At 41.1% G+C, this 19,842-nt stretch overlaps 1 protein-coding gene across 1 annotated transcript in view; it reads left to right on the top strand.

The window, feature by feature from the left end:
- The window catches only part of HTATSF1 (HIV-1 Tat specific factor 1), a 47,361-nt gene that overhangs the window by 13,919 nt on the left and 13,600 nt on the right, over positions 1–19,842 (top strand). Inside the window, exons 3-6 of the mRNA XM_033946316.1 lie at positions 3,202–3,249; positions 6,567–6,721; positions 15,109–15,272; positions 17,011–17,110. Coding sequence (XP_033802207.1) covers positions 3,202–3,249; positions 6,567–6,721; positions 15,109–15,272; positions 17,011–17,110 — 467 coding nt within the window. The remainder of the gene's footprint in view (positions 1–3,201; positions 3,250–6,566; positions 6,722–15,108; positions 15,273–17,010; positions 17,111–19,842) is intronic.

The following is a 19,842-nucleotide window of genomic DNA, read 5'->3' as shown; positions in this document are numbered from 1 at the left end:
GACTCTGACATCTCAAAATTACTGACCAAAACAACAGACATAAAAGAGTTCCGCAAAGAAATAAAAACACTACTGTTCAAAAAATATCTCCCATCACTCTAACCACCACCCAATGAGTTCCCAACCAACGACTTCGGAAACACCCATCTATACTATCTCTTTGTCTGTGACCTAAAATGTAATGTAACTCTTCTACTTTACACCAGATTTAAACGATCGAGTTGCCATGTATTACCTCTGCAAAATACACTATCTTCTGTTATATGTAATAACTTATGTGACAAGTATTATCTTCTGTGAACTTGAAGTATCATAACTCTTTACTGTTACTGTAATATACTCCTATCCTGAAATGTAATTCTACTGGAAATGTCCAGATATCTTCTACAATGTAATCCGCCTAGAACCGCAAGGCACAGGCGGAATAGAAATCCCTAATGTAATGTAATGTTTTAGTAGCCTTCCTCTGGACCAATTCCATCTTTTTTTATATCTTTATGAAGGTGCAGTCTCCAGAATTGTGCACAATATTCTAAATGAGGTCTCACCGGAGTCTTATACAGAGGCATGAATACCTCCTTTTTCCTACTGGCCATACCTCTTCCTATGCACCCTAGCATCTGTCTAGCTTTCACTATCACCTTTTCAACCTGTTTGGCTACCTTAAGATCATCATATACAATCAAACCCAAGTCCTGCTCTTCTGTCGTGCACATAAGTATTTCACCCCATAAACTGAACCGTTCCTTCAGGTGTTTGCATACCACGGTAACACCCATTTCCTCAAAGCGATTTCTATTGACCACTACCCTCTGTCATCTTCCTCTCAACAAGTTTCTGACCCACTTTGAGGCCCATCCCAAGGGCACTCAGTTTATTTATTAGACATCTGTGTGGAACACTGTCAAAGGCTTTGCTAAAATCTAAATACACCACATCTTATCGCACTCCCTCGATCCAATTCTCTGATCACCCAGTCAAAGAAATTGATCATATTTGTTTGACAAGACCTATCTCTAGTGAATCAATGTTGTCTTCGGTCCTGTAATTCACTGTATTCCAGAAACTTCACCATTCTCTGTTTAAAAAGTGTTTCTTTTTTTTTTTTTTTTAATGTTTTATTCATTTTTCATACTACAACAAGTGTATCAGAAATTTATATGATCTCATAAAATATACACTTGATTTTCTTTCATGTATCACTGTAAATACAATATATCATTCTAAATTCATGTACAGTAATAACTGAAAATGTATGTTTTACATAGTATGTATAACAATTGTTACTAAAATTTAAAACCCTCCCTTCCCAATACAAATAACAATTATAATAAAAATATTGACAAACACATATATATTATGAGATGCATAAAATAATACCCTCCCACTTCCCCTCCTAACAAATAATAAATAATAATAAAGTGTTTCTATTAATTTGCTTATCACAGTAGTCAGACTTACTGGCATGTAATTCCCTACTTCTTCCTTACTTCTACTTTTGTGTAGAGGGACCACATCTGCCCTTCTCCAGTCCTCTGGTACCACTCCCGACTCTAGAGAAGCATTGAAAAGGTCAGTCAGCGGAGCCAACAGAACTTCCATAAGTCCCTTCAGCACCATCCAGCCCCATTGCTTTGTCTACCTTTAATTTAGCTAGCTAGCTCCTCACGAACACAATCCTCTGAAAATCGATCAAAGTCTACCACTACTCCATCCCTGTTAGTGTTTGACTTCTGTGGTTCTAATCCCAGTGCTTCACCAGTGAACACAACAGAAATATTTGTTAAACAATTCAGCCTTTTCTTTATCAGCTTCTACATATTTCTCCCCTTTACTTTTGAGTCTCACAATGCCACTTTTGCACTTCTTGCTATCACTGATATATCTAAAAAATGTTTTGTCTTGTCTCCCCGTTTTCCCGTATCAGCGTTTTTTCTTCCATTTGTATCTTTGCTTTCCTGACTGCTTAACCAGCCGCATCTTAACCAGATATTTTTGCCTGTCTTCCTCTTTCTGCGACCAGTTGGTCTTTGGCAGAGTCATGATCCAGGGGGGCCTTATCTTCCCCTCTCCCAGTGAGATTTGGCTTATGTATATTCCACTTGTTCAGCTAGTGTGGCTGGGATCCTGAAGGTGAAATTTGGTCATACCTGTTAATTTCCTGCCCTTTAGTTCAGCCTCACCAGTCTGAGGCTAAAAGACTGTAATCCTGGGGACTCCCTGAGTTCTTTTCTTTTTCTCTCTGTATATAGTTTTGGTTAGAAGTTAATAGTTGAATTGGATTATGCTGCAGTGGCAGGTGTGGCTTTGGGATAGCCCACAGAGCCTTACATTGCTTTGGCATAGTAACATAATAGATGTTGGTAGATAAAGACCTGCATGGTCCATCCAGTCTGCCTAAAGAGATATCTTTCCCCTCTTCCTCTTTTCTACTATCTCTCACCTTCACTCCCCACCCACCCTATATACTGTTCTCTCTCTAACTCTTTTTCTCTCACCATCTAGTTTTGTTTCCCTCTCTCTGCTCCTCTGTTTTTTCCTTATCTGCCAGAGCTCTTCCTCTGCCCTTCCCAATTTCTTTTCCCACCTCTCAGCAGGCCCTCTGATTCTTTCTTCTTCCCCCCAGCTTGCTCTCTGTTTTCTTACCTTTGGAAAACCCCTGAGCTTTGCATTCTGTTTTGTTTCCCCCTCTTCCCTCCCCCTCCCCTGGAAACTTGTTCCACCACACCTGGCAAGAGGCGGAGAAAGAGAATGTGAAGCCATATTCTCCTTTGCCACCTAGCGTCTGACTGCTGCATTTGGTCTGCATAGTTTAAATAGAGCAGTCAGACTCCAGGCAGCAGAGCAAGTGTAGTCTTTCTCTTCCTCCTGGTGAGGTGTGGAAAGAGGAACCATGCTGTCTCTTCTTCCTCCTTGTTCCTGTGCAGGATTGTGTGTTAACAGGAAATATGTATAAATTTATACTCCAATACAGGACTGAATTAACATTCTTATGTCTAGAACTGATATTGAACTAGCAAGTATATAGAACAGTGTGCCTTAGGGCTTCAGTATATCTGCACCTCAACATTTAAAAATGACTAAACTTTGGGTTTTTGGTGTTGAGATTCTGCTTTACTGACTGGCTGTTTTATGGTGTCTTTTTAGTTCTATTGTATTTATTGTAGCATTCACCCTTTTTTTCCCTCTTAATTTTTTCAGGTTGGTTTAATGTTGAAGAAGCTAGAAATCCAAATGTCTATGTGACTGGTAGGTGCACAGCTTTCATATGCAATGCATTGGTCAAACCCATGCACTGGAAGTAAGATTGTGGTAGAGTTAACTCCTGTTGAGCAGCTCTTATTTATGTGTTTTAGTCATTTGAAGATTAGTTTAGTTTGAGACTGGCTTTATGTCCTTCCTTTTACAGAACACCAATGCAGTTCACACCTAAAATGAATAACCGAAAGCCATTGCCCATAAATAAAAGCAGGGGCACACTACACCACAGATAACAGATGTACCAAACAAAAGACAACTGAGGACATATAAAGAATAATGAATAAATTATGCAAAACCTGTATATCAAACAAGGCTACAATTTAAAGGACAGTCAGTCCAAAAGATAAAGCAGTGAAGACCTAACCACAATATCAGACTCTCAACTTCTCTCCAAATGTACTAATACACATCCCTTTTTAAATTAGGAGACTTGCTGTGCCAATCTGAAATTTCTCACAAATGCCAGTCACTAAACTATACCATACAAAGGAGAAATTGTGTTAGGAATACTTTATCCAAATGATGCTGCCTGTTAACCTCCCCAGAATTGTGTTCACGTGTTCTTGAGCCCATGGCGGGAGTTCTGTGCTGCAGGTGCATTTCATTTTTTGACCCAATAGTTTCCTCCTCTTTCTTCCATATGTCCAGTTCTGTTAGTATCAGGTTTGCAGCCTGCACCATGAGCTTTTGTGCAGCCACCCAGGAATTTTTCCCCTTCCCTCTATTCCCTCTGTCCCACGGCATAGCTTGTGTGGTTTTCTGAAATCCCGTAATCTGGCCACCAAGGGGGTAAGTCCCAAAAGGTTGCCTAACGTGGATGCTAAATGCAAATTCTGCATTTGACTGAATCTAAAGTTGAATGCAATGAAGTGCATAGCTTAAACATTAGAAAATGACTGTAAAAATTGTTTTCTAATTCAGAGTTTTATTTCAGGTGAGAGGCATCTAAAGACAAGTAAACTCAAGCTACATCCATCAGACAAATCCAGCTGCTCAGGCGGCAATTCAATGCAGTGCTGTGCCATATGGAAGGCCCTTGGTCTAATCTGCAAGGGAGCGATTCCAAGCCTCAGATTATAGAATACTGCTAGCTATGCACGCAACTTAATTGTTAATTATTAAATTAAGTGCTAATTGGTATTATAATTGGAGTTAACTAGCACTAATTGGCAGTTATTCATAAAACTGCATTCAGTTGGTGTTCTATAACCTTAGTGCATAATTCCTTTAGCGTGCAACTGCTTCATCAGCCACAAACCTGAAGTCATAATGCCGCTTTACAGAACCATGGTGAGACCTCATCTGGAATACTGTGTGCAATTTTGGAGACCACACTACCAAAAAGATGTGCTTCGAGCTGAATCGGTCCAGCAAATGGCCACTAGAATGGTCTCCAGACTCAAGAGTCTCTCATACGAAGAAAGACTAGGCAAACAACAGCTCTACACTCTTGAGGAGCGTAGAGAAAGGGGAGACATGATTGAGACATTTAAGTACATCACAGGTCGTGTCGAGGCGGAAAGCGATGTATTCCTCCCCAGGGGACCCTCGGTCACAAGGGGGCACCCGCTCAGACTCAGAGGAGGGAAATTTAATGGTGACACCAGGAAGTATTTCTTCACAGAAAGGGTGGTAGATCACTGGAACAAACTTCTGGTGCAGGCGGTCAAGGCCACCAGCGTGCTCGACTTTAAGAATAAATGGGACATCCAGGTGGGATCCCTACGGGGGTCGAGCTAAGGAACTGGGTCATTAGCACTCAGACTTGATGGGGTGGGTCAGAAGAGTGGGCAGACTTGATGGGCTGTAGCCGTTTTCTGCCGTCATCTTTCTATGTTTCTATGATGTGGGAAGAGCATACCTTGAACTCATGCGCTAAGGTTATAGAATACTATCAGTTGCGCATCTGACAGCAACAAGGCATAAAAAGTAACACCAGCCACTGAGCTAGCGTGTTTGTGCCTAAAGTTAGGAATGTAACTGCAGACTTATGAGCATAATTGCCATTAAGTTACGTGCATAACTGGCAGTATTCTATAATCTGTGGCTTGGACCAAGGGCCTTCCATATGGCACAACACTGCACTGAATTGCCGCCTGAACAGCTAGATTTTTCTGATGGCTGTAGCTTGAGTTTACTTGTCTTTACGTGCATCTCGCCTGAAATAAAACTCTGAATTAGAAAATTTTTAAATCATTTTCTAATGTTTAAGCTATGTAGCTGCCAAAAAATGCACTTCATTGCACTCAATTTTAGATTCAGTCAAATGCCTTCTAGGTATTCTATAAGTAAGACATACTTCAGTGTTTTTCCTGCAAAATTAAAGACATCAGGGATTGCACAGAAAGATTGCCATAAACCAGTGTATCTCAAACTGTGTGCTGAGGCACACTAGTGTGCCTCCTGAGATTCTAAGTGTGCCGCGGCACACAGGAGGAAGAGAGGTGCCTGCAAACTGACTTCCCTACACGGTACAGCGCCAGCGCTGCCCGATTCGCCGAAGGCCTGCAAGTTTCTCCCTTCTCTCTAGCGTCCTCCAGCTTTCCTCCTGGTCTCACCTTTAAAGCTAATTACAGAAGCCTGCAGAGGATCGATGGTTGTTAAATTGATTTTATTTTCAATATAGTGATTGAAATGTATCAGTTTTGAAAATTTATATCTGCTGTGTATATGATGTGTATATGAAAAATGAATGGAAAAATTGCATTAAAATTAGTAAAGGCGATGGGATCTGGGCCAGAGCTTGGGTGGGCCTGGGGAGGTCTGTGGTTGGGGGAACTCAGTTGATATTTGTTAGACTTAGGGATACTTAGCTTGAAGTAGTTGAGAAACACTGCTGTAGGCTAGGGGTGTCAAGGTCCCTCCTTGAGGGCCACAATCCAGTTGGGTTTTCAGGATTTCCCCCAATGAATATGCATGAGATCTATTTGCATGCACTGCTTTCATTGTATGCTAATAGATCTCATGCATATTCATTGGGGAAATCCTGAAAACCCAGCTGGATTGCTGCCCTTGAGGAGGGACTTTGACACCCCAGCTGTAGGCAATCAGCTGGCACCAGTGTCTCTCCTTCTCTCCAGCCCTCTTCCCTACTGGCGTCTCAGGGCCCACGTGGAGGACCTCTGCATGTGTGTGGACATCGACATGATGATGTCACATATATGTGTGATGTCATCACGGCGACATCTGCGCACTTCAAGCCATGGCCACTACGTTTGTGTGCCCCGGATCTAGAAAGTTTGAGAGACACTGCCATAAACCATCTAGTTGTTTATGTTTCCTTGCTCTACTCCCTTACTTTGTAGGTCTTCCTCCAGATATTACAGAAGATGAATTTGTAGAGATTATGTCAAAGTGTGGTATCATCATGCGGGACCCACAGACGGAAGAGTATAAAATCAAGTTATACAAGGATAAGGAAGGAAATCTTAAAGGAGATGGCCTTTGCTGTTATCTGAAGGTGAGTATAAATAATGAGTTAAGATTTCTCTGGCTTTCCATGATATTAATCCAGGGTAGAAGTTGATCTTAAGTTAGTTCATTCATATATGCATAATTCTTATTGCATTATAGGGTAATTTCATAACTGGACTCCTATATGAAATGTCCAAAAATATACTTGGTTTATAAAGACTATATCAACTAATACCAGCCTGTTATCTTAAAAAAATATTGCTATTTTGGACCATAGTAACATAGTAGATGACGGCAGATAAAGACCCGAATGGTCCATCCAGTCTGCCCAACCTGATTCAATTTAAATTTTTTTTTTTTTTTCTTCTTAGCTATTTCTGGGCGAGAATCCAAAGCTTTACCCGGTACTGTGCTTGGGTTCCAACTGCCGAAATCTCTGTTAAGACTTACTCCAGCCCATCTACACCCTCCCAGCCATTGAAGCCCTCCCCTGCCCATCCTCCTCCAAACGGCCATGCACAGACACAGACCGTACAAGTCTGCCCAGTAACTGGCCTAGTTCAATATTTAATATTATTTTCTGATTCTAAATCTTCTGTGTTCATCCCACGCTTCTTTGAACTCAGTCACAGTTTTACTCTCCACCACCTCTCTCGGGAGCGCATTCCAGGCATCCACCACCCTCTCCGTAAAGTAGAATTTCCTAACATTGCCCCTGAATCTACCACCCCTCAACCTCAAATTATGTCCTCTGGTTTTACCATTTTCCTTTCTCTGGAAAAGATTTTGTTCTACGTTAATACCCTTTAAGTATTTGAACGTCTGAATCATATCTCCCCTGTCTCTCCTTTCCTCTAGGGTATACATATTCAGGGCTTCCAGTCTCTCCTCATACGTCTTCTGGCGCAAGCCTCCTATCATTTTCGTCGCCCTCCTCTGGACCGCCTCAAGTCTTCTCACGTCTTTCGCCAGATACGGTCTCCAAAACTGAACACAATACTCCAAGTGGGGCCTCACCAATGACCTGTACAGGGGCATCAACACCTTCTTCCTTCTACTGACTACGCCTCTCTTTATACAGCCCAGAATCCTTCTGGCAGCAGCCACTGCCTTGTCACACTGTTTTTTTGCCTTTAGATCTTCGGACACTATCACCCCAAGGTCCCTCTCCCCGTCCGTGCATATAAGCTTCTCTCCTCCCAGCATATACGGTTCCTTCCTATTATTAATCCCCAAATGCATTACTCTGCATTTCTTTGCATTGAATTTTAGTTGCCAGGCATTAGACCATTCCTCTAACTTTTGCAGATCCTTTTTCATATTTTCCACTCCCTCTTCGGTGTCTACTCTGTTACAAATCTTGGTATCATCTGCAAAAAGGCACACTTTTCCTTCTAACCCTTCAGCAATGTCACTTACATACATATTGAACAGGATTGGCCCCAGCACCGAACCCTGAGGGACTCCACTAGTCACCTTTCCTTCCTTCGAGCGACTTCCATTAACCACCACCCTCTGGCGTCTGTCTGACAGCCAGTTTCTGACCCAGTTCACCACTTTGGGTCCTAACTTCAGCCCTTCAAGTTTGTTCAACAGCCTCCTATGAGGAACTGTATCAAAGGCTTTGCTGAAATCCAAGTAAATTACATCTAGCATATGTCCTCGATCCAGCTCTCTGGTCACCCAATCAAAAAATTCAATCAGGTTCGTTTGGCACGATTTACCTTTTGTAAAGCCATGTTACCTCGGATCCTGTAACCCATTAGATTCAAGGAAATACACTATCCTTTCTTTCAGCAACACTTCCATTATTTTTCCAACAACTGAAGTGAGGCTCACCGGCCTGTAGTTTCCTGCTTCATCCCTTGACCACTTTTATGAATAGGGACCACATCCGCTCTCCTCCAATCCCCAGGAATCACTCCCGTCTCCAGAGATTTGTTGAACAAGTCTTTAATAGGACTCGCCAGAACCTCTCTGAGTTCCCTTAGTATCCTGGGATGGATCCCGTCTGGTCCCATCGCTTTGTCCACCTTCAGTTTTTCAAGTTGCTCATAAACACCCTCCTCCGTGAACGGCGCAGAATCTACTCCATTTTCTCGTGTAACTTTGCTAGACAATCTCGGTCCTTCTCCAGGATTTTCTTCTGTGAACACAGAACAGAAGTATTTGTTTAGCACATTTGCTTTCTCCTCATCACTCTCATCACATATAGAAAGGTTCCCTATGAACGTCTACTTTGAAAAATTGCGAGCCATGGAATCGAGGGTGAAATACTCATGTGGATTAAAAACTGGTTGGCGGATAGGAAACAGAGAGTGGGGATAAATGGACAATGCTCGGACTGGGAAAGTGTCACGAGTGGAATGCTGCAGGTTCGGTGCTCGGGCCTGTGCTCTTCAACATATTTATAAACGAGCGAGGTGATTAAATTTGTGGATAATACAATGCTATTCAGAGTAGTGAGGACACAGGAGGATGTGAAGACCTATAACGAGACATAAACACACTTGAGGAATGGGCCGCGAAATGGCAAATGAGGTTCAACGTGGATAAGTGCAAGGTGATGCATGTTGGTAACAAAAATCATATGCTGCACTAGGAGAGAGCCCCCAAGAAAGAGACTTGAGAGTACTGTAGACAAGTCAGTGAAACCACGCAATGTGCAGTGGCGGCAAAAAGGGCAAACAGAATGCTAGGAATGATTAAGAAGGGGATCACAAACAGATTGGAGAAGGGTATCATGCCGCTGTACCATGGTGTGCCCCCACCTGGAGTACTGTGTCCAACACTAGTCGCCGTACATGTAAAAGGACATAGTACTACTCGAAAGGGTCCAGAGAAGAGCGGCAAAAATGGTTAAGGAACTGGAGGAATTGCCATACAATGAGAGGCTAGAGAAACTGGGCCTCTACTCCCGTGAGAAGAGAAGACTGAGAGGGGACATGTTTGAAACATTCAAGATATTGAAGGGAATTGACTTAGTAGAAAAAAAAGATTGTTCACCCTCTCCAAGCTGGAGAGAATGAAAGGGCACTCTCTAAAGTTAAAAGGGAATAGACTGTACAAACGTAAGGAAGTTCTTCTTCACCCAGAGAGTGGTAGAAATCTGGAACGCTCTTCCAGAGGCTGTTATAGGGGAAAGCACCCTTCAGGGATTCAAGAAAAGGTTAGATAAGTTCCTGCTGAACCAGAACATTCGCAAGTAAGGCTAGACTCTAGTAGGGCACTGGTCTTTGACCTAAGGGCCGCCGCATGAACAGACTGCTGGACACGATGGACCACTGGTCTGACCCAGCAGCGGCAGATCTTATGTTCTTATGTAACATATTTATATACAACTCAATTCGACAGCTTCTTTCATTTCATCCTCAGGGCAAGAAAAGAAAGAAAGTGGGGAGGGAACTGTACACATCAATCTGTGGCAGAGTTTGAGTTTCAAATCATATGTTAGATACAACACATATAGAAATAAATAAATATCGGTCCAAATGACACATCCTTTTGTGGATCCTTTCAGACACAGTCTGTGTTTCAGCTACGACACTGCAGCCTGCGTCATCTGGGGTGTGGGTAAACAATCCACTAGATGGCGTTGAAACACTTTGCACCTATGGGAATACTGTGTAGTCACAAATCTAACGCATCTATTAAAGATCTAGCCACAGTCTCCTTGAGCGATCCGAGGGTGGCCTGTTAAAATATCCTCGGACAACATGACATGAAAAGAAAGTCACCATGACAAAATGTCATGAGGCAATCTTATTACTACTACTTAACATTTCTATAGTGTTGCTAGATATACACAGCACTGAATATCAAAGCATAGAAGAGAAAGTTGCTCAAAAAGAGCTTACAATCTAGTCAAGACAGACCGATTGGATAAGAAGGTGCATCTATACACAGTGCTCAGGTGGGAGAATTACAGAGGGAATGATAAGACAGATATTGATGCTTAGCAGATGGATTGGAGTTTGGAACTGAAAGTAGCTTCAAAGAAGTGGTCTTTGAGTCTGGATTTGAATACTGTCAGAGACGGAGCTTGATGTATCGAGTCAGGCACTTTATTCCAGGCATATGGTGCAGCAAAGTAGAAGGGACATAGTCTGGAGTTGGTCATAGAGAAGGGTACAGATAACAGAGACTTGTCTGATGAGTGGAGTACCTGGGGGGGAGAGATACTGAGTAGCTGTGGAATGAATATACTTGTAGGTCATTAAGAGGAGTTTGAACTATATGCAGAAACGGATAGGGAGCCAGTGAAGTGACTTGAGGAGAAAAGTAATGTGGGCATAAGCAACATTGGCGGAATATGAGGCATGCAGCAGAATTCTGAACAGATTGAAGGGGAGAGAGATGGTTTAGCAGAAGGCCAGTGAGAAGCAGTTGCAGTAGTCTAGGCAAGAGGTGATGAGGGTCTTAGCAGTGCGCTCAGAAAGGAAGGATCTGATTTTAGTGATATTGTAGAGCAGGGGTGTCAAAGTCCCTCCTCGAGGGCCGCAATCCAGTCAGGTTTTCAGGATTTCCCCAGTGACTATCTAATCTAATCTAAACCTTAAGTTTATATACCGCATCATCTCCATGAGAATGGAGCTCGACACGGTTTACAAGAACTTAAAATAGTGGGTAGAGAAGAAGAATGCTAATAGATCTCATGCATATTCATTGGGGAAATCCTGAAAACCCAACTGGATTGCAGCCCTTGAGGAGGGACTTTGACACCCCTGTTGTAGAAGAAGAAATGACGGGTTTTGGCAGTCTGTTGGATATGTGAATAAAAGGAGAGAGATGAGTCAAAGTTACCCTGAGGTTGCAAGCAACAAGACAGGGAGGATGAGGGGGGTGTTCACGAAATAGAGAATGGGGGAAGAGGAGAGATGTGCTTAGGTGGAGAGATACAGAACTCAGTTTTGGCCATGTTTAATTTTAGATGACAGTGAGACATCCAGGTAGTGATGTCAGACAAACAGGTTGAAACCCGGGACTGAATGTTGAGATTTTGTGTAGAGAGGTAGATCTGTGAGTCGTTGGCATAGAGGTAATACTGAAAGTCGTGGGAGGAGATTAGAGTACCAAGGGAAGAAGTATAAATGGGAAAAAAAATGTCCCAGGACAGAGCCCTGAGGTACACCGTTTTTATATACCGCATAACAGTGGGATGGCAGTGGAGGAGGATCCACCACAGCATACGCTAAATGTGCGATGGGAAAGATAGGAAGAAAACTATGAGATAACAGAACCCTGAAATCCAAGCAAGGACAGCATATCACTTACTGTGTCAAAAGCTGTGGCCCAAGAAGTCTAAGGATTGAGTGGCCTTTGAATTTGGCCAGGAGCAGGTCGATGGAGACTTTTGGAAGGGCAGTTTCTGTACAATGAAGAGGGTGAAAGCCTGATTGAAGTGGGTCAAGTATAGTTTGAGATGAAAGAGAATCAAGACAATGGCAATGAATAGCATGTTCAAGTAGCTTGGATAAGAAGGGGAGGAGGGAGAAAGGACGATAGTTGGAAGGGCAAGTAGGGTCCAGCGAGGGTTTTTTGAGGAGTGATGTAACAACGGTATCTTTGAAGTCATCGAGCACATTTTCAATGGAGAGTCTTAGGTGAGGATATGGCAGAGAAAGGGGATGACATTCTTTTGATTTACTTTCCAGATTCACTAGCCCTTTTTATTTCAAAACTTGTTTATTTGTTGTTTCCATATGGCTCATAAGGAATTGTCTGGTCCTGAATCCTCCATGGACCATTGCTTCTTGGGTTAATAATAATAACAGTTTATATACCGCAGGACCGTGAAGTTCTATGCGGTTTACATAAGATTAAAAAAAAAGTACAAATTGATTGAACTTAAAGGAGGTGAGAGAAAATGGTTAAGAGGTCAAGGGAACCGTTATTGAGGGGAAAGAGATGTACAGGTTAGCTGTCTAGATATTTCAGGAAGAGATATGTTTTTAGGCGCTATCTGAATTCCTCATAAGTAGTGGGCGAGAGCAATTGTTCTAGATCTTTACCCCATAATGCTGCCTGATGTGAGAGAAGGTGTTGATGGTGTTTTTTTAGTTTACATCCTCTAACTGGGGGGGAAATGAAGGTCAAATGTGAGCTTCTCTTGTGTCTGTTGGCTGAGAGGGAGAAAAGGTCAGTTATGTACTTAGGGGCTAGTACTTTAAAGCAAAGGCAGGCGAACTTAAACTTTACGCGCGCTTCCATGGGCAGCCAGTTCAGCTGCCGGTAGTAAGATGTCACGTGATCAAATTTCTTTAGCCCGAAGATTAGTCTGACCGCTGCATTTTGCATTAATTGTAAACGTTGCATATTCTTTTGGGAAATTGCTAGATAGGCGATATTACAGTAATCAAGTTGACTTAATACGAGGGATTGTACCAGGATTCTGAATGCTGACGTATCAAAATATGATTTAATGGATCTAAGTTTCCAGAGAATGAAAAAACCCTTTCTGATTAAGGAGTCCACCTGGTCTTTCATTGTTAGGCATTGATCCAGAGTTACGCTCAGTATCTTCATGGTAGACTGAATAGGGTAACTAAGTTTATTGATGCAGAGTGGTGTTTTGGTGTCAAGCGGGTTACTGGTAAGCATTTCTTTCCTTCTTAGGCCCCACAGTTATTGGGCTCTCTTATAACTTTAGTGAAGCAATTCAAATATTTAGGTGGCATTGATCTTGAACTCTTCTTCGTACCCTAGATAGCTTCTTTTGTATAATTGTGCTTTTTTTTGTTCTACATTAGTCTCGAATTGTGCATATTTATTGTGAAAGACTTTTGAGCTCTACTTTGTTTTCTTCTAGACTCAATCTAGAATAAATGGGATACCCATGTGGGATCCCTACAAGGGTCAAGATAAGGAAATTGGGTCATTAGGGCATAGACAGGGGGTGGGTAAGCAGAGTGGGCAGACTTGATGGGCTGTAGCCCTTTTCTGCCGTCATCTTCTATGTTTCAATTATTGCAATGTTCTAGTTTGGCACAGTACTTTCTCAAATGCCTACAATCGGTGCAAAATGTTGCCATGCAGATCCTTCTCATTCAAACAAGTGTGAGATCGTGTTGCTCCCTCCTTTCTTCAACAACACTGGCTTTCTCTCATTTCTCAAATCAGTTCCAAAATCTTACCTCTTATTCGCAGGGTACTCCATACATCTGTTCCCTCTCTCATAATTTCATTTACTCATTCTAGGTGCTTACGCTCCTGAAATGATCATATACATTCCCTCCATCTCTAGGGCAAAATTAGCCTCTACCAGAACATGTGTTTTATTTTGCATGGGGTATTTTTTGAGGATGGGAACTGAAAGCCGAACCCTATATTCCAAAAGGTAGCCTTATAAAAACTCTATTTTTATGTTTTAATATTTGTCTTATCATCTTACCAATGTTTTTTATTTTCTAGTCTTACTAAATGCCACCCATTCAGAGCATATTGCATCTGCTTAGATTTGTGTTTTAAACGCATCACCCAGCAGTTGTACATGTTAAATCTTTTTGCTACTTATCTATTTCTCTAGAGCAGCCGTATTCCTTGGTAAAGTCATTACAGTAATTCTAAGCTGTATTTAAAATTTGATAGTTTGGCAATATCTGCAGCAAGGATTTGCTGCTGGCTTCAGAATTCTAATAAATATATGAAATAGTAATCCATCTTTTGAGTTGAAATAATGTACTTTTGATTTATGCTTTTACAGTGTCTTTATTAAAGCCAGTTCCTTGTTTGTGTTTATTAAAAACTTTATATTACCGCATAACAGCCAAAAAGGATCAAAGCGGTTTACAATATAATTCAAAACAATTTTGAAAAGAACTCCATTCATATAGAAAAGGAAAGAAAAAGAGAGAGGGGGGAAAATGGTTTTTGAGGGGTTTTTTGATTTATTTTTATTTTTTTTTTAATTCCTTGCTCATTTAGGTCCTAATTCCCTGGATACAAAATGGGAGAAAAATCTTAACTTGTTTATATCTGTCTTCTCTCATTTGTAAACAGAAGTTGGTCTTTCAGAGAACATGTATTACAAGATTTAGAAAAAGGAAATCATGTTTCCCATTATAAAATTCAGTAATGTTGGTCTGGCTGAACCTTTGTTTTTGCTTAGTAGTATATTCAAGTTTCAAGTTTATTAGGATTTTATATACCGCCTATCAAGGTTATCTAAGCGGTTTTACAATCGGGTACTCAAGCATTTTCCCTATCTGTCCCGGTGGGCTCACAATCTAGCTAATGTACCTGGAGCTATGGAGGACTGAGTGACTTGCCCAGGGTCACAAGGAGTGGCGCGGGGTTTGAACCCACAACCCCAGGGTGCTGAGGCTGTAGCTTCAACCACTGCGCCACACACTCCTTAGCTACAAAATTCAGCAGTGTCTGCTTTTATATGAGAACTTGGGATATAGACAGTGAATTGTTTTTGTCTTTTGGTAGAAAGAATCTGTGGGCCTTGCACTGAAGCTTCTGGATGAGTCTGAGATCAGAGGACACAAACTGCATGTCGAACTTGCAAAGTTTCAACTGAAGGGGGCGTATGATGCCAGCAAAAAAAAGAAAAAATGCAAAGACTACAAGAAGAAGCTATCTTTGCAGCAAAAGTATGTAATAGGCCTTGCTTTATCTACTCTTCTGGAGTTGATATATTACAGAATCTTTTGTAACACATTTATATGGACGTTTAAATGTTAGAAATTGTTTTTTGTATTTGTATAGGGATTTATTACACTGCCTTTATGAGATTCACCCAAAACTGTATAGCAGTTTAACATAAAACTTAACAATTTTAAACATACAGTAAGTGGTTGATAAGTTTGAATTGAGTATCAGAATTTTGAGCTTATTCTATTGCTGACACTAAGGGGTCCTTTTACTAAGGCTCGCTAGTGCGTCTTAGCGTAGCGCGTGCTAAATGCTATAGGATATAATGGAAGCGTTAGTACGTGTTAACATTTAGCGCGCACTAATTTTTAGCGAGCGTTAAGACGCACTAGCGTACCTTAGTAAAAGGACCCCCTAAGTTGTTTTACTTGGTAATATTCACAATTGCTTATCTGTTTATAGGTGAGGTGTTACTATCTGCATTCAGTGCAATTGTCTGTTTCATTCTTTAATGAAACAATATTAACTTTAATCAAAACCCTTTTCCAAATGAAAGGCATGTATTGGCTTAAACATTTCCAAAAATACCACAAAAGTTGCATACCATTAACTCGGTCTTTGAGACTTAATTATGGATTTATCCATTTTTTTAGGTTTGAAGAAATAATAGAGCAGTTGCTGAGCATGAGTCCATTGCTCATGGCAGCCGAGACAAGAGCAAATTGAAACTTATCTGATATTGCTTTGCACTTACTGCAGAAAAAATGATTTTTTTGTATAAATACACTTTAATTTTAATACAAAAGGATGATCTAGTTCTCACTCAAAATTTGCATAAGAAAAGTAAATGTACGGTATTCATTTGTATAATATTTAGCACATTATCACCCCCCTACTTCCAGGACAACTATCTATCTTAACACAGTTAAGAGATGGAGATATGTAGGCCTAACCTCCCAAAGGTCATTTAACTCTTTATTTTATTTATCTTTAAACTTTTTTAATTATTTCAAAATGGGTTATATTCAGACATGCTAGGTATTTCCCTGTCCATGTAGGACTTAAAATTCTAATTTTTTAGCTGAAGCAATGGAGGATTAAGTGATTAAGTGATTTGCCCAAAGTGGGATTTGAATCTTGGCTTCCCTGGTTCCCGCCACCCCCCCCCCGAACACCCCCTCCCCCCACACACACTGTCCACATCCGAACCCCCACCCGACACTGTCTGCAGCAGGAGGGATGCCCATTCACTCCCGCCGCCACCCCCGAACCCCTCCTCTAACTCCCTTGGCAGGAGACACTTTATTCTGCCATAAGAAATTAGCTTGTGGTCCCTGCAAGGCAGTTCCTAGAGTTGGAGCGGTTTTCTGTGTGGCACCAGTTTTATGGAACTCTCCTTGAGATGTTAAGGTTGGAGAGTTCTCAGCCTTATTTTAGGAAATTTATTGAAAGCTCATTTTTTTGCTACTGTTTATGAACCATTGCCCAGTGGGAATGGCTGAGGTGCTCCCTGGGTGTCTAAGAGGTTTTTATATTTATTTTGCTCCTGGTTGTGTGTACTTTCATGTTTTTTTAATTGTGTCCCTTTTCCTTTTATGATTTTTGATTTTATATTGTTCACCACTTTGTTCTTAATTAAAGTTCAGCGGTAGATCAAATTTAATAAATGTATAAATTGTACAGCAAAGGGGGTATTTTCTGTCAGCATTTTACCTGTGCATTGCTTATTTTTTTCAGGCAACTTGATTGGAGGCCAGAGAAAAAACTTGGTGCCAACCGAATGCGGCATGAACGAGTTGTCATCATCAGGAATATGTTTCATCCAAATGATTTTGAGGTACAAAACATTGGTTGCATACCTGCAGCACTCTGTCCAGTGTATTTAGAGATCCTTAATTTTTCATTATTTAAAGCTTTGAGGAAATCATAATTGTACTCTTTCTAAGTTTAAAAATGAAACCCCAGAGCTAAAATGCTTGGAGATTTTGCCTTTTTAGTATATAATTTTGCTATACTTAAATTTGAAAATGGCATTTATTTAGAAGGAGAGCTAATCTTGTGGTATGTTTTGATTTAAAATTTCGTATTATACCTAAAAGGAGTGAAGAGATGTTGTCTGGGCCATAGGCATCAACTCTGTGGGTGCCCAAGCACCTCCAATGTTTTGGGAACCTCACTTGACCAGGGCTGGCATGAGGTTTGAGCAAGTCTTCTTCCCCTTCTATCCATCTCCCTCCCTTCCCCTCATCTTCCAGGTCTCCTCATCAGGGCCCCGGTGCAGCAGTCATTTTGACAGGCTACCGGCGCTGTCTTAAAGCTTTCTGTCTGATGCGCTCCACCTCCTTCTGATGCAACTTCCTGTTTCTTTCTAGGCAGATCACAGCAGACAGAAAGCTTCGAGACAGTGTCGGTGGCCTCTCAGAATGGCTGCCTGCTGAAAAAGAAGATTTTGACTTTCAGAGGAGATTGGGAAGGGAAGGGATGGAGATGGACAGTAGGGGAAGATATTCCTGGCCGCGGGGCCCCCTGTAGCTGTTTAAATTAGCTCACGGATGGGGGTGGGGAGGATGAGAGCAGGAGGAAATGCAGGGTGGAGGTGGGGAGGGGAAATGTTGGATTGTAAGGGTCAGAATGGAGGAAGGGAAAGAGAAATATTACACTGAGAGATGACAGATTCCAGAGGAAGATGATGAAAGAAGGGAAAGAGAGATGTCAGACCACTGGAAGGAGAAGGGAAGAGAGAGATGTCAGACCACTGGAAGGAAAAGGGGAGAGAGAGATGTCGGACCATTGAAAGGAGAAGGAGAGAGAGATGTCGGAGCACTGGAAGGGGAAAGGAAAATGGAGGAGATGGTGCACAGCGATTGGTGTGGAAGGGAAGAAATATAGAAGGAATGCTTCTGATGGATAGATGAATATAGGGGAGAAGAAAGAGGGATGAGATGGTATACATGGATAGATGGGAAGAGAAGGAAGGCATGGAAAAGTAGATAGATTTTGAGAAGAAAGTTGAATGTTAAAAGTTAATGCCAAAGATGGATGTAGTATAACAATAATCCCCTCATACATAATTCTTAACTTTAATACTGTCTTTAAATATCTAATAGATCCTCAGTTGACTCTTTCGTAGATTTTCATGTGTCTACCACATGAACCACTATTGTCATCGGATCTTCCCCTCTTCAGTATGTTTTCTTATAATTTTTGTTATACTATTTTATGTTTTATATTCAAAAAGTCTAACTAATCTGTGTTTGAATCAATTGATGGAGTGCCTCTCCCGACATGTCCATGTTTCAATTATGCTTCTTCAGGGCAGGGCTGTGGAGTCGGTAGATAAATGTTCCGACTCCGACTCCTCAGTTTTTTGTACTTCAGACTCCGACTCCAGGTACCCGAAATTTCCTCCGACTCTGACTCCACAGCACTGGTTAATTTTCAGATCGTTAAAATGGAATATCAAGTTGAGAGAAATGAGCATTTTCGACACCACCTTCTTTTTGCTTTTAATCAAGGTTCTAAGGCCGCAGAAGCTGCTCGCAACATTTGTGCTGTGTTGTATATAGTGGGTGCTATAGCTGAAAGAATCGCTCGTGATTGGTATGCCAAGTTCAAAAATGGAGTCGGTAGATAAATGTTCCGACTCCGACTCCTCAGTTTTTTGTACTTCTGACTCCGACTCCAGGTACCCGAAATTTACTCCGACTCCGACTCCACAGCCCTGCTTCAGGGTCGAGGCTCTTAACTGAAAGGGCTCTTTCAGAAACTGCAGCAAAAAGAAAAAACTATAGCCAAAGGAAGAATTATACAAAAAGCCATCTTACACTGAGGAAATTTGATTCTTGTATTCAGTTATCTATATCCAGTAATTCTTTTGGCCCCCCCTTACTCTCCCTTATTTCACTAGGCTCAGTTTCAGTCATGCCATTAAATTAAATTACATTTTCCTGCAAACCTTTTAGTAATGTGAGCAAAAACAATTTTTATCCAACTCGGTATTTTTGTTTCATTACTTGAAATTATGCTTCTCAACTGACTTAGTAGTAATGATGGTAGTAATAAGCACTGTAATAATGATTTCTCTGCTATAAAAAGAAATCCTGCTATAGAACTTGCTATAAAAAGGAAGACGCTGATGCTCCAGTCTAGTAAAACCTGACAGTTGCGTAATTTAATGGCTGTAAGGAATGCAGGTGTGGTAACAGGCTTAACCGTTCCTCTACCTCTCTGTGGCTCAAGGTTTGTTTGTGTTTTTTTACTTTTTCAGAAGCAGATAAGTTTTTCGTTTGCCTCTAATTTTGGTGTTAGATTTACTTTTGGATTTTTTTGTGCTAAATTTTAGGAAGTGATTTATTTATTTATATATTTTTGTACTATATAAATGATTGTCTTCATAAGTTTATCAGTCTGTGTTTTCATAATTTAGAAATTTCAATGATGATATTGTCAGTCTTTATGTAGCTGTGACCCTCATGATTCTGACCAAATAAAATTGTGACTCCCCCTCCCCAGATTGCAGAATAATATACAGCTATGGAGAGCCCACCCAGGTCTTGACTCTAAATGTGA

This window comes from Geotrypetes seraphini, chromosome 5 (assembly GCF_902459505.1).
Source record: "Geotrypetes seraphini chromosome 5, aGeoSer1.1, whole genome shotgun sequence".
NCBI classification, from domain to species: domain Eukaryota; kingdom Metazoa; phylum Chordata; class Amphibia; order Gymnophiona; family Dermophiidae; genus Geotrypetes; species Geotrypetes seraphini.
This window is presented reverse-complemented; position numbering and strand designations above follow the sequence as displayed.